Consider the following 15,444-nt stretch of genomic DNA (forward strand, 5'->3'; position numbering starts at 1 on the left):
GCTGCTAAACCAGCCCCCTAGGACTGAATTCTCCATTCTGACCCATGCCCTAAAGCCTCATTAATATCTGGGACTCCTTCCAGACCCACCCTGCTAGCACCAAAGAAATGGTCAATGCTGTACCAGCCTGTCCTAGTGAAGTTAGCAAGGCTTCAGGACAGCCAAACTTTGCAGGATTGCTCAGACTTGTGAAACACCTACAGAGGGTTTAAAAAAAAAAGCCTTCAATTTCACATCCAAGTGCCATCCTCCACAGTGCGTTAAAGAAGAAGGGAAATTGCACAGAACAAAATGGAAACAAAGGAACATTCTCACTTGTGTTTGAAAAAGTGTTGGGGAAGTGAATAGTTTTTAATGTGCAATGAGCATCCACATCCTTCAGAAAGTTTTGGAAGTCTTGACCATTAATTTGATCTTCTTTTTCTCCCCACTTGGATCAATGGAAAAGTTTTCTGCATGTACATTTTCAGACCCTTGTTCACTGTTAATTTTTTCTCTGGATCCATTTCAACATCTTCCTCCTAGATTTCGTCAGTCACTGCCACAGAGGTTCAGCAAGGCTGTCTTGTAATCGCCACTGGTGTCATCCTGACAGGAGAAAAAAATTTAAAATAAATAAATAAATTAAGAAGGTGAATGTGGAAGTTCCTCTGCACACTCCGAGTGCTGACTTTGTTAGTCCATGGAATATGCTCACACAGGAAAAGGACTTTGGAAAGAGCAAGCCAGACTTCAGCAGAGTTACTGCCAGCTGACACACCATCAAAAGTGAACAGAGAAATGAGGCTTGTAGCTGCCACCTGAAATAACATTTATCAAGTCCAATTCTTTTCTTTGGAATCTAGGTGAGCAATTGATCAGAGCTCCATCCTACAGAGCAGCACAAAGTCAACATGAATGAGAGCGATCAAGCCTGTTGTGTTCAGATTTTATGTCCCTGGGTATTTGTGTAATGTCTCTCCCCTACAGGAGGAGAGAGGGCAGTATAGTTAGCCCTGACACATGACATTTTTTAAAAAGCCACAAATACGACCATTTAGGTCTAGAGAAGCACTACAGAGAATATCACTAGATAAAAAATTTGCTCACTTTGAATATTTTGTGACGACAGGTGTAAAGCCAATTCTACTTCTCAGAAGGAATGAATATTCCGTAAAGACCCTTGAAGACTGATCATTAATCAACATGACAGACACTGACAGTGTCAATTAGAAGAAACGGCCTTCATTACAGAACCAGACTTCCCATGGGGACTGCTAAGGATAGGGTTTCTGTGCCATTTGCACTGGGGGAGAGGAATGTCCCAGAGTCCTTAGGACAAATGGTAAAATCCAACATTTCAGCCCTAATAGGGGAGGGCCATTCACTCAGAGCTGAGACTCAAACCTCAAAAGCTATAATGAGCTTTGACAAGGTTCAGTATCTAAACCTATCTCACCACAGTATAGACCAGGCCTTCATGTGGGATTAAGTCAGCTAAAAAAAACCCCAAACCCCAAAACAACAACAGCAGCAGCAGCAAAACCCCCCAAAACCCACAAAGAACAAAACCACCACCAAGAAAAAGAAAACAAAAAACCCCAGCACTGTTTTGACTTATATGGCACTGGCTTGAGGTAGTTAAGGACAGCAGAGACAGATGAGAAAGTGGCACACTGGTGTGGGAAGGGTATAACAGGGAGGATTAAATGAATCTAGATTTATCTAGGAGAACGAGGTGCACAGACACAGAGTCTGGTCCATGAAAAACCTGGAGCAGTCTCTCTTTGGGTTTGGCTTTGCCCAAATCACTTGCAGAACATGCAGTCTGACTCACCTTTCAGGCATGTATGTCTCTCAAGGAGATGACTGTTAGTAGGCCTAATGAAGGAGAGCTATGATTTTAGCAGAAATGACATTTTTACCAAAAACAACCACGGAAGCATCCCACAGTGCTGGACAGGTTAGGAATGTATGTGATGGCTAAGAACCATCATATCAAATCTTGCTTACCAGAATCATACTGGAGAGAGACTTTCCTGCAATACGCTTGAATTCAGCCTTTATAAGATTTAAGTCAACTTCACTTCGAGAAACAATCACCCTTATAAGAGTCCCATCATGGGTGCCAGCTCCCTGGAATAACAGATATATCAGTCTGTGATGTTAGCAGGCGTTCAAGGGATAAGCTGTTGCAAACTGGTCCAGGACAGGAGGAGTCAGCTTTCAAACATTGCTTGGCACATGTTCTGCAGCACATCTGCTTCTCTTTCTGGAGGGCCACCCTCCCCGCCCCCCCCCCCCGGGGCCACTCTCACTACCACAAGCCCACCATGGAAGTGTACTATAATTCATGGCACATGTCAAATGCAAAAGCAAACATGCTACAGAGTTGGAAGTCAGCACTGAATACATGTTGTCCTTCTGCAGCATCACTCATGCAACACTTGGCTTCAACCAATATTGTTTAATCACTCACAGGAAAATTAAGATCACATTGATAAAAATAATCAGTCATCTCAGTTTTCCACGAAGTTGGGAGAGCTGACATCTTTTACGTATCAGTTAAGATTTACAGGGGCACAGTCTGCAGATGCCTTATGTGTCCCCATTTGGAACTCTTTCATTTTATGCTGCCATTGAATTGCTTCCTAAAAAAAAAAATATTGTGGTCCAGTCTATTAAGCTAACACTATGGGCAAAACTCCACCATGATCAACCTCCTAGAAAAGCCTCTTCCAGAAGTTTTGTACATGTTCCAGAAGGTGGGACTGGGCTCCTTGCAGACTCTTAAGTCAGAAAAGCCAGACTCCCTTTGTATTTCAAGCTTAAAGGGTACTTTTCTTCCCAAGGTGTTTGGATTTCACCAAAACCTTGGCTCTTCTAATTTGAATTGGTAGAAGTCAGGTTACAAATTAAGTCCATTATGAAAACAAGTATGTTACAATGAAGAGTCTTACCTTTAAAGCATGGTAGAGCCTCTCTGCAAAGTAGCAATGGACGTTCCTGGTGCATTTCACTAGACATAAAAAAAAGTTCAGGAAGAATCAATGGTAATTCCAGTCCAGCGCAGCAGGTAACAGAGATTCAACATGCTTTCCACTAGTTCAGTGTGCCCCTGGGATCTGAGTTTATCTTATCGAAGAAATACCCTTTCCTTCCTACTAGATACCTTTATAAAGTAGATCCATCCCATAACAGCCAACTGCTGCAGGAGAAAAGGCAGCAGATTCAGACAAAAGAAAGGGAAATGTAGCCACTCTTACCAATAGCCAGCATGGCATCCTCAAGTGAACCATGGGTTTCACTCTTGATAGAGTCTTCTATGCTCTTACCAGCCAGTTTCTGGTATTCTTCAAACACTGTTTGAAACACAAAGAACTTCAGTTTTTTACTAAGCAACTGCTCAGGCATTTTGTGCCCAATATTTACAGGTATTGCTTGTGTGGTGATATGAAAACACAGATCCCGCTAAAGCAATGGCCCCATTTGCACCAACTTCAGGAGACATTAGTCAAGCCCAGAAATCAGCTACAAAAAAAATAGACGGCAACGTTCACAAAAAGCCAATCATCCATGTGTCTTAATTCCCTTCCTTCATTTGAAAATGCAAGTTCAGTCACCTCATATTCATTTGGAAATCTGGCCCTTCATCACTGTCTTTAACCACAGAAATGAAGCAGACAACAGAAGGTTAGGCACAACTCTGTCATTCGGTCTTTGTTGATGTCACTAGTTTCAGAAGCCAACATAAAATCAAATTAAATCTAGGACTATACTGCTCACAGCCCTTGGACTTTTAAATGATGACAAAAGTTTGGGAAAACTTACTATTTCAACCACAATTTTAAAAAAAACAACTCAGGAAAGATGAGCAAAACACAGGTGCAGATTCCAAGGTATTTGAACTACCACATTAACAAAAGCTCAGCAATGGAGTTGTTGCTCACCTTATACACTCTGGATACTCCAGGGTACAGAATTACAGATCTGAGTTTTGATTCCTAGCTTTCAGACAAGGAAAGAAGGAAAACTGCTATGTAAGGCAATGGACATCTTAATGAAGTTTGCTCAGCATTCAAGATCAGATACCTAACATTAACACTCGGATGCTTCAGGGAAAGGCAATACCACAGAATAGGCAGATGGATACAACCTTCTCTCCTACTCTCCATGTATACAAGGGCCTACTCTCCATGTATATAAAAAAAAAAAAAAGCTGCAACAATTACATTCAAGTTTTAAAGATAAACAGTTACAGAGGAAATTACTTTCTTGGTGATACAGTAGATCCTAAAGTAGGTTGTATCCTGACAACAACTGGTTGAAATTCAGTTCTTAAAGGCAGACACAGCCAAAGACTAGAGACCACCTTTTTTTGTTGTTTTCCAAGTGACACTGGGAGAATAAATTTGAAACACAAGGGGGAGCTGGCCTCCAGGGCCTAGAAAACAGTCTCCGAAGACCTCAACTTGAAAAAACACTCAGGCATACCTAATTTGTCACCAGCTAAATTTATCAGTTTAGGTCCAGCTGATTTACACAGTACTTGATATGCTTAGATTCAGCCAACATAACAAAATCTGTTAGTCAGAGCCTTGGACTGCCTCAATTTGTGAGATGACAAGGCCAGGTCTCTGCTGCACAGGGCAGTGGGGAGCTGAGGGCTCTCTTAGCTGGACCTGGGTTAGTATCTTCCATCCCAGCAGCCTCTGATGCCCTCAGAAGAACCTGGGGCAGAAATGCAGGGTGCACCCTGTGATTCTCCAGCACTGAATAACCAGCTACATTTTCAGTGATTTTTTTCCTAGAGGAACCCACATCCAAGGGGTCACGGGCCTGTCCACTGCATGCTCCTACCTAGTTAGAAAGGGACTCACTCTCTCTCCTTGGGTTCATAAAAACAGCTATACTATCCAGCCATCACCACTGTATAAGGACTCCTAGATAAGCCACTTCATTTTCAGCAGCACTGTCTTTGTAAGTTTTCATGAAAGCTGCTGGCAGCTTTTGGTCACTGACTGACCAAGGATTAGGAGACAGACTCAGATACTTATTTCTGACCACTCATCTCTCCTATCTATAGCCCTGCCTCTTCTTGGCTAAAGTGCTTTCTCATTTCAGAGGCTTGGGAGTATGGGCTCTGCTCCATACCTTTCAGCAAGTGTGTGGCACTCCTTGTGCACAAGATGGTGATGAACTGCATCTCATCAGTGCCCTGTATCTTCTCCCCAGCAGCATAAAGAGTCTGTAATTTAACACACAATTGTTAGAGAGATGTTCTGTGTGTGCAGCTGGTAAAGGAACAGAGTTTGGCTTAAGGCACTGCTAGTGTAAAGGGGTTTGAAGTAATGTAAAATACTGCACGAACTAGACTGTTGTCTTAGAATGGTTGACTATGAAAAACCTTGACTATGTCTTCCAGTCAAATTGTAGCAGCCACTATCTCCACCCTTTCCATCCCTCCTGCAGCAGCTGAAGCAGCCAACAGTACTCTTGAGGTCTCTTCCCTATTCTTTGCTGTCCCACTCCACCATACCCTCATACTTTCACGTATCAAAAGCAGCTGAGCCGAAGCCCAGCTCTCATCACTCTTTGGAACAGCAAGGCTCAGCAATGCAGGCAAAATTGAAGAACCCCAAGTTGCTTCTGCTTGAAGACCACCCCTCCACAAGCTATCATGCCTCCAACCCTCTGCTGACCAGGACTTTGCTGCCCACTGAAGCACTCTGAAGTTCAAGACAAGTGCGAGGCAGGCGTATCACTGATCACAGGCATTTGACAGTACCTCTGCATCCTGAAGAGCCAGTGCTGTGTCCACATAGAGAGTGGCATTGTCTCTCTCACCCTATGAGAAGAAAAAGAAAGGTAACCATTTTGTCTCATGAAGATTCTTCCATATATAAGGATTGCAGTGTACATTCTGGGCAAAAATCATTATCCTTCTCAGCTATCTATTTCTGCAGAGTACTCAAGCAGTAATGTTTCAGACAGCACAAGTGCTAACTCCTTCACTGAAAGGCACTGAAATCAGTCATATAAAGTGGAGTCAAAAAATTGCTAAGTTATTCTGCTGCTAGGCAGGAAAATTCAGAAAACATGATAGGATAAATGCATCCAAATGCACTCAGCATTGAGGGCACAGACCCTGGAAGAGCAGTGAATCATAGTTGAGGGGCATTGTTTTCTAAGACCCTTGTAGAATGCAATGGCTTTACACATATGTAAAAGTGAGGTGTCTCCCTGCAGCAGAGCTAAGTTCCCAGCTCTCTCACTGCTGCTAAGGGAGGGAGGGTTCCCTGCTTCAGTCACACTGAAGCCGAAACACAGATCCAGTCCAAGTAACATATTTGTCTCTGCAGTTTATCTGGTGATGACTGTATTGCCTCTTCTATTGCGCATCTGCTCCAAAAAGGAAGAGAAAAATGCAAAGATCTTTATACCCTCATTTCTCTTCTGTAGCTTTACCTGAAGAAGGCACACCAGAATCTGTTCAAAGTAGCCACTTGTTTCCGATTTTATGTCTTCTTCCAGATCAGAACCATATTCTACCCAAGGGAAAGAGAAGGACAAGGGAAAGATTTGTTATTTGGGTTATACAGTCAGGATATTACCAGTCACCCAGGGACACACAATAGCCTGACCCTAGTCAAGAAGGTTGCTAGGGAAATAAACAGGCCTGAGATCAGCTCACACCCTCAGTGATACCCAGGTCAGCATTTGCATCCGACTGAGTCACTAGCTCCACTGATGTCCAAGGCATAAACATACAGCTAATGTTGCAGACATAGTTTAAGGGACCAAAAAGTTATCAAATATTTTCAAATACATATTTGATAAATTCCAATCTAGAATGTATTTAATGGGGAGAAAAAGCCAAGCACATAGCTATAGTTTTGTTTGCATTCTGACAATAGCCAGTGTGGCCAAACTGAACCAAATTTGTGATTTGCTGACCTTTTTCTGTAGCTGGATGGAGACCTAGAAAGGGATTTTCAAATTTTCTCAGCATAGCTATGTTCTGTTTGCCAGGCTGAAAGCAGAGTTAGGTTACACCTTCTTGCTTTTAAGAACCCCATTTTCCTGCTGACAGTGCTAGTTGGTAACACCATTCCTGCTGTGCAATCAGGCAGTTACGCATTGCTCTGACCACACAAATCAGAGCCCCAGGCACTTTACCTTCTTTGTAGGCCTTGATTATCTCTTTGATCTGTGCTTTTGTCCGGGATGCCAGGATCTCTATGATAACACCTTCACTTGTTCCCACACCCTTTAATAGAAAACATAGTGGAGAAATAAAGGTGGAGAAAGGCATCTAGTCATGGAGTATAATTTATTGCTAGAGAAGTATGGTCAAGCGAGGAGTCTGATGGCAGCAAAGTGTTAGGCTATGTGCTGAGCTGTGAGAAACTGTCATGATGAAAGCACATTTGGGTTGAACACGGTTTCTTTTACTGAGGTGCCTCATTTGTAAAGGATGATTTTATGTAACTCTGCACTTCTGGATTCAGCTCTTTGGTGACAGACAGTGTTAGAGGGATGCAGGGAGACCAATGCTTGTCTAGTCAGCCCATCTTTGTACCGTTTTAATAGACTTCTCTGCATCTGAAACTTGAAAAGATACTCTATCAATAGGTAGGATCCCAGCCAAACTCAGCCTGGCCCACGCACCACCACTTCTTGATTTCTTAAAGGTTTCACATCTCAGGTGAGGTGTCAGGGCAGTAGCTTTGTGTCATTGAGCTCCATTCAGGAGAGGCACTGCAGAAGGCGGCAAAGAACTGTTTAACTGAAGACCGTAATCCGTGGATGTTCATTCCTTGCCAAAGCTGAATTTAGTTTTGCTGTTGCCTTCCCCAGGCTCTATGAGACACTTATTTGCAGAAACTCTCATACAGTCCTAAATATTAAAGCAGCATTTTCCCCCAGAATATGCATTAATAGTACAATTGGCTATTTCTCAAAGGCTACTGCTAATAACAAACTTAAACATGTAACAGTCCAGTTATTACCACTTGCATTAATAAGCACAGTTACAGGAAATTAGCACTGTATCTGTGCTACTACTACTTAAGTATTAGCATGCAATTCACTTACCTTCATGGCATCATAGAGCTCCTTGGCATCATACTTGAATGGGGAGTACATGAGAGCTACAATGAGCCTCTCAAAGTTGCCACTCAGTTCAGACTTCAGGCTTTCAATCAGATCCTGTTAAACATGCATCACACGGTTACATAAAAAGCCTCACAGGGTGTTTTTAATGCCCAGTGCTGTTTCCATCTCCATGGCTTACAACAATGAAGCTGAATGACAGTATTGCATCGATAGTTTATTAGAAAGGGTCCTGGGACTGAAAAAGGCACATAAATCCAAAAGGGGATTTGTCTAGGTCCTTCCACATTCCCTGTTGTCCCAATACTCAAGCTTCTCCCAGGTACTAATTAATTCTGCAGCAGAGTAGGTAAGGTTAAAATCTTCCTCCACCCTGCTTTACTGTGTGAGCAGAACCAGGCAGCTGAATGCCTTGAATTGAGCAAGGGATGTAGCTTCAGACTGAGCTGATTCCCAAAGCCTGCATATAAACACGCACCCAGGACTTTTGCAGAATCAGGCATGCGGTCTGTTTGAAGACAGATTTCAAACTTTCCTTTTACTATAAGGCAGGTTTTTTTAGGTTATGACTCACCCTGTTTTAGTGGGATGCAAGCACTCTATTCATTGTCCCATACTTGCCCTCCCCCCCATTTGCTTCCCTTTCCAAGGCCCTTGCATGGCAGTCCCCTTTCCAGCAAGGGTTGTTGGAGACTCTAGAGCAGGGCTGGCGGCAGAGTTTTCTGGTGGAAAAGTTTTCCCAATAAAAGTAAGATTTTTATCAAAGACAGAAAGATAGCCACAGGAAAACATGGCTGTCAATAACCGCAGTTTGTTTTCGTTTTCAGAATTTCCAAATGTAATTAAATAAGTCTTTAAATTGAAATTTCTTTGGCATTTAAAAGGGCCCCAAACCAATATTTTACTCAAAATGACACTCTGAAAGATTCAGGTTTTGTTACAGCTTTGAAAACAATATGAAGTTACATTTTAAGTTAAAACAGATTTTTAAAAAATATTTCTGGTCAAAATGCATTTTACAAAAAAAAAATAAATTACAATCTTTGGGGGAAAACCATTTTTTTCTGACCAAAAATTAATTTCACACATTAACCCCAGGCCTTATAAAAAAATATTAATCTACTTGTTTGCAAAAGACCTGCATATTGTTTGCGTCATGCTTGCAGGATGAACTGTACACCCATTTACTACATCCTGCATGCAGTGAAACAGTGACTGATTATGACTTTGTTTTGGAAGAACCTTTCCAAACTGTCCTTTGAAGGATTTGGCAATCTGTTGACGCTGCATATTGCTCCTTTTGGTTAGGACATCAATTATAGCTTGTTCATCAGTCCCTGTGGAGAGCAACAATAAGCCATAAACACAGTGCATAGAATAAGTTGAGACTAGCCCAAAATCCCAATTCAAATATTCAGACAACCTTCCATGGTTCATTGCCTTCATGTAGAAGTTTAAGTATGTACTGAGGAAACTTTAATTTTTAAGTTTCTACATTAAAAAAAAGTGATATATCTGGCTGCAACTTTCTTAAGGAATGCCTTTCAACTTGGCAGTTATAAGCAGAACATAGAATTACATGTGGCTGGAGTCAACTCACCAAGCCCTTTCATGGCCTTGTACAGCGTTTGAGCATCAGGTGCAGGGTCAAAGTTTAAAGCACCTGTCACGGACCTGCCCTCTGCTTCACTCTGAAAGAAGAAAAATACAGGACTTTTCACCACTGCTTTTCATTAGCTGAAGAAAAAGTATTTTGAAACTACATTAAGATTATTCATTGCCTACACATGGGGAAGGCACAGAAAAGTAGGGGGATTGGTTCAAAGTCTCTCAGCAGAGCAGAGCTCCAAAGAGAACACAAGTTTCCTGACTCCACCTGCCTGTACCAGCCTTTGGCTCCTGGCAGAAACATGAAGTGCAAAGCATGACTGACACTGCTGCAACAGTCATTAGGTGCAGGCAGTCTGGCAGAAAAAGCTGAGTAGGCTAGACTTTCCTATTCACCCCTTAAATACAATGCGTCACAGCATGTATGCTATCGTATCATATTGCATTTCCCAGTGGTTTGGTGCAGGGTAGTTTTTACATGTAGTTTTTCGATTCCATGGAATAGTCATGCTCTCACATACCGTTTTCCTAAGCAGCAGCTTTATTCTGCTGCTGTGCTTCTGCACAGCAGGTTTCAAGAAGGACACATTTCCACTGGCAGGATTTGGGCCAAGAGACTACTTTGAAGAAAGAGATCCATCTGGAGGAGTGCAGGTTTGATGTTCTCCTCTGAACCAAGGGCCAGCTACACAGGAATCCTCCAGACAGACCCCTAAGGCACTGCCAGTGCGAGAGTCCCAGGGCAGAAAGACACACTGAAACTTATTCCAGTCACCACAAGGTAGTAGGGCCATCAATCAGAACCCAGGCTTAAGAGCTTCAATTTAACAAAAGCTGTTAGTCAAGGGATTGGCTTGAATATGTTGATACATCTCTAACAATAAGGTCCTATCAACAGGGGATCACAAGAGTGGTTAGGCATAAAGAGTCGTCACCACTTTATTCCAATAATGGACACAATTTTCTCTTTCGTAGCAGCAGAGAGATTTAAGTTGCCCCAGGAAATGACTATATTCTCATAAATTTACTTGCAGGGATAGGTTAGTATTGAACTAATGAAATCAGTATGACCTGATGGATTTTTCAAAGGGGATGGCTTTCACAGTCAGATAAAAAGCACCTTCAAATCAGAGCTTACAGACCAGAAGGAATCACTATAGTTGTCTTGTCTGACTTGCATAACATGGACCACCAAGTGCCACCTACCAGCCTCCTGCTATGATGCAAATCCCTTCTGTTCTTATTTCTTGTGTGAAAGAGGGGTCTACCCCTCTTCTCTTAGAGTCCTTCTAGGTCATCCAAGTTGTCCTCAGGGTGGCTGTGGGCAAACCAGCTCAGGTGTCCTTGCTGAGTGCTTTACCAGTAGATATAGCTGGCACACGTTTGCAGGCCAGCCCCTTTGCCAGCCAAGCTCTCAGAGCAGTGACAAGCAACCGTAAGGCAATTATGTTCATCAATCAGCAAGATCTGGAGAAGTTTGCTCTACAGCCAGCACAGACTCCTGTGCTACCACACCTTGCTCCCAGCAGAAAGAGCAGCTGTGAAGCAGATGGTGTTAACAGGAAACTTCTCAATAGATGCAGCTTTGAATCCCAATGATTACTGAGCAGCAAGTTTAAGGCTGTGGTGAAGCTGTCACTGCAGAAAGAGCAGTAACAGACTAAAGCATTGCCACCCCCAACAGTTTGTCATCAGCCTGGAACAGTTTGGCTTAGTTGGCAGGACCATTGCAGGTGTTCCTTTTCTGGTCCTCTGTGAAGTCAGCCAGCACCACCACAACTGCCCTGGGAAGCAGGTTACACTCATCCATCTGATTTTGCTCTGAAAAAGATGGACAATGCTCTCTAGCTGCATGCAAGGACAGTCAGAGTGAAAGAGGGAGTGCAAAGCTGAGCTTTCATTTGGAGGCAGGGGAAACAAATTAAACAATGGCCTTTTTTGGTACTAATTCCAATAAACATTTACAGCCCATCCAGGCTTAAGTAGCACACTCATGACTCACTCATACACCTCGCTCTCTGTGTATGTAATTGTTCCAGCACAGGTACAATCACAACAGGTTTCCAGAGAAACCCTGTTCAGTTTGGGGTTGTTTCTCAGATGAATTGATTTTACAATTACTTAACTGAAACTACTCAAGGCATCTTTGTAACTCATGTGAAGATAAGTAATTGGCACAAAAGCAACGGAATCAGCATACCTTACAGCTGATGTTCTGAGACATTTTACCTATAAATGAAAGTGAGGGGGATTAAAAGTTTTCCTACCAAAATATTTTCAATAAACTACTGTTTAGGTTTGAAAAGCTGGAATTTGGGGACAGGTGGGGTTACTGGTTTGGGTTTTTTTTTTCAGTGGAAAGTTTCTGAAAAAGTTTCACATTTTTTCATTCTTTTTGCTTTTAAACTCTATTTTTAATGAAGGGTTTAGAAAACCAAAACAATTTTTTACCATCCTTCCCTTGCCCTCTCATCTCCTACTCATGCCCTCACTCCCTACAACTCCAATAGGTAAGAGATTGCTGGAGCTTTCAAGAGCTTTTCTCCTTTTCTCACAGTAAGTCTTCAGATGATTTCCACCTTGTGGGGTAGTGGGGAACAGATCAGCAGAAAGGGAAAAATTAAAGTGAGAGCTACTCCAAGCTTTGGAAAAAAAAATTAATTTTACTATACTAAACTTCCAAGAGGAAATAAGGAGGCAGAGGGAAATCAGCAGAAATGAAGATTACAATTTTAACCTTTCTGGGAAAAAAAAAAGATCATGATATATTTTGATATCAGGAAAGTTTCCTATCTGAAGCTTACTGAAGGAAAGTAGGAATTAGCTTGGTATTTGCCACTCCACAAGGCATTTTAGTTAGGTTTTGCTTTGTTTTTTTCTCTAGTTCCCACTCCTCGGTTGCAAAATTGTAACTGAGAACCTGAAAAATGGTCATGTCCATGCAAAGTGGTTTCTCACTCCTTGATGATGTATTGCACCTGAGGTAATACAATACACTACAAGGCAGCTCTCTCCTATGCTTCCCAGGTACCTCTGCTGGCATGTGGCAGCAGAGGCCCCTTGTCCCCTGCTCAACCACCCGTGCCAGGACCACCAGTGCCCCAAGTGGGAGACAAGCAACAGCCCTTGAGTCTCCGTGCAGGCTCACCCCTTGCACAGGTTGCTGAAACAACAAGAAGTAGGGGGACTCTGGGACAAATCTTTCCACAAACAAGACAAAAGCAGTGCAGAGAAAGCCTGTGCACTACTGGCAGTGGTGCTGGGCAGGTGACAGGGCTGGGAAAGAAGTCTTCTCTACCAGTACTGCTCCATCACATGTCTCCAGCAGGTCTCTTCTAGGCTTTGGCTTATCTGGAGATAAAGTCTGGGAGTAAACCTGGCCTTCCACAGAGGCTAATGGGAGAGCTGCCGTGGATGGCAGCAGAGCTGTGTTCATCACCAGATCTGCCTGCCGCCTGGCCTCAGCCGTACCCCGGAGGCTGCCTCAGCGTACCTCATGAGCATCCCCCCCATCCTGCCACATTCCTCCCAAAGCCACAAGAGTTTAAAAGAGAACATACACAGCATTTCTGGCTCCTAGCAGACAGACAGGGTGCTCAAGTCCACATTGTCATTGCAATATTAAAAAGACACTGTGGCTTGACCACATCTCCCTCTGTGACCACAGCCTGCCAGCACAACTGGGGACCAAAATGGGGACAGGTCTGTGCCCTGAACTTACTGCCACAAGAGAAGGAAGTGGACAAGGAGCCACAGCTTGCAGACCTCAGCTGTGTAAATTTGCTGTTGCCCGGTATCATCTCCCCATGTACACAGGCACACAAACAGCCCCCCGCACCACTCTCAACTGAAGGACCAGAGAGAGTCTGCTCTTCTTCTTAAAGTCAGCAATCATGTTAACAACCTTCCTCAATCAAGGTTTTGAAGTGCTGAATGCTATTTTATAGTCAGAAAACCAATAAATAGGTCTCGTTGATTTTTAAAGGGAAACATCTCATTCCCACACAGTGCCTGATGCAACTCATCAGTTACCTTATTATGGTGCCAAAAAAATCAGGGTGTCTTACTTCAATATTTCCTCTACTTACCCAGGCCTTCCACCATGCCATTGCAGTCTCAGTAGTGATACCTGGGTCTGTTGGAGAAGAAAACCACACACATCACATCTCATGGTCAGAGATTTGAAGGGGGTAGAGGGAGAAGAGGAAGAAACAAAAGTTCTTTTCAATAAACTTACCACAAGAAAACCTGAATAACTGTACTCCTCAGGAGGCTTATTCCCTCTGGAAGCTGCAGAATGTAACTGGCCTCTGTGCTGGGAACACTAGGTATAAACCATCCTTATCTACAGATTCCACGAGGCAACGCCCTCAGACATGGCTCAACCTGTTTTTCACATATGATCTCACAGGGAGAGATCAAGTTGCTTAATAAACAAGGCTTCCCTTGTGAGAAGCCCTACATTCAACCGTGTTGACTAAAGCTCATTGTAATATTTCCACTGCTTCTCCCCATACACACCCTTCCCTGTTAACATTGTGGCCTCTGGCACAGATACAACATGCAAATTACAACCAGGTAATTTCTCAGCATAAAACTCCACTGAGACTCGATGAGTTCTGCTATAACAGAATAAGCCACTCACTATTATGGACTCTTTCTAGCTCTACCGATCTGGAACACAGCAAAATAGGACTTGAGAAACTTGACAAACCCTCCTCTACCTCCCTTCCTACAAAAAAGCGTATTTCAAAAAAACCAAACCAAACCAAAAACAAAACCCCAAAACACACCACCAACACAGCCAGACCCTACACCATACACATCCTACACTTTACAGTAAAGCTCAATAAAGCAGCAGACTGTACAGAGACTTGGGAAGTTCCCCCATCCCATACCTAGTCTTACATGGCATATGTCAAGAAGCATCTCTAGGCTAACATAGGACCAGCACGTTTAAGGCTAATAACTTTCAGTAATGCCAACCCCAGCTAACTTGTCATAGGGCTTGCACTAGCTGCTGTGACATGTTAAGGCTTAGGAGTAGTGTGTGAATTTTTTTTTTTTTTCCTTTTTGTGTTTGTTTTAAAAAGAGCTGAACAGCTCGTAATGCCTTAATTTGGAGAAACGTTTCTGTGAAATCAGCTGAAATATGTTATGGTCATAGCAATATTTTCCTGTCTAGACTTCTGTCAGAATCCACCCATGCCAGCATTTATTTATTTATTTTAAATGGAAAGCTGCCCTGATGGAAATGTTCCCACCAACTATATCTTAACACTTGCTATATAGGAGCTTTGTCCCCTCTCACATTTACAGACCCTCCTGGGATGCTGGGTAAACACCAAACTATGGGCCTCTCTTATTTCCTTCCCACACACTGCTATTTCACTTAACCCAGTGGGGTCCCCAATGGCCTGGGAAGCTGTCCCAGCTATTCCCAAGAGAACAAGCTGTGCCAGCTGCTCCTGCCTCAAACACATCCATCATGGCTAGTGCAAGTTGTGAAGGAGGACGCATTGCCCTTGACATGTAAGCATGCTGCTAGGGTCTGCCCTGGCTTGGTTTCTAGCCATGTTTGAGAGGCAGGTTCATCAACAGCACACAGCAACAAGAGCTCATGAGTAGGCCTTCATTCCTCCTCCTCCTCCTGGGGGTAAGGCGGATTCACAAGCAGGGTGGATTTGCTTTTGCTGGATCCCAAGGCTGTGCGTGGCTGGCTACATATGCCTTTTCCCTGTG

At 43.1% G+C, this 15,444-nt stretch overlaps 1 protein-coding gene across 1 annotated transcript; it reads right to left on the reverse strand.

Annotated features, from left to right (window-relative positions):
* Positions 1 to 315: 315 nt before the first annotated feature.
* ANXA8L1 (annexin A8 like 1) lies at positions 316 to 14,163 on the reverse strand. Its single transcript, XM_069796537.1, has 13 exons — positions 13,940 to 14,163; positions 13,791 to 13,837; positions 9,695 to 9,785; positions 9,337 to 9,431; positions 8,077 to 8,190; positions 7,159 to 7,249; positions 6,448 to 6,527; positions 5,768 to 5,827; positions 5,134 to 5,227; positions 3,246 to 3,341; positions 2,940 to 2,998; positions 1,993 to 2,115; positions 316 to 588 (listed from the first exon to the last, which is right to left on the reverse strand). Exons 2-13 carry the CDS (start codon positions 13,809 to 13,811, stop codon positions 532 to 534), a joined length of 981 nt encoding a protein of 326 aa, XP_069652638.1. The 5' UTR covers positions 13,812 to 13,837; positions 13,940 to 14,163; the 3' UTR covers positions 316 to 531.
* Positions 14,164 to 15,444: the final 1,281 nt, after the last annotated feature.

Source organism: Haliaeetus albicilla, chromosome 11 (assembly GCF_947461875.1).
Source record: "Haliaeetus albicilla chromosome 11, bHalAlb1.1, whole genome shotgun sequence".
Lineage (NCBI taxonomy): Eukaryota > Metazoa > Chordata > Aves > Accipitriformes > Accipitridae > Haliaeetus > Haliaeetus albicilla.

What these genes read in the sequence shown, in the direction of transcription:
- ANXA8L1 (XM_069796537.1), bottom strand. Translation starts at nt 13,811, where the DNA reads ATGGCATGGTGGAAGGCCTGG. An exon ending in TGGCATGGTGGAAGGCCTGG is followed by an intron (nt 9,786 to 13,790) that starts GTAAGTAGAGGA and finishes TTCTTCTTTCAG; the next exon opens with AGTGAAGCAGAGGGCAGGTC. An exon ending in AGCTCTATGATGCCATGAAG is followed by an intron (nt 7,250 to 8,076) that starts GTAAGTGAATTG and finishes TTTCTATTAAAG; the next exon opens with GGTGTGGGAACAAGTGAAGG.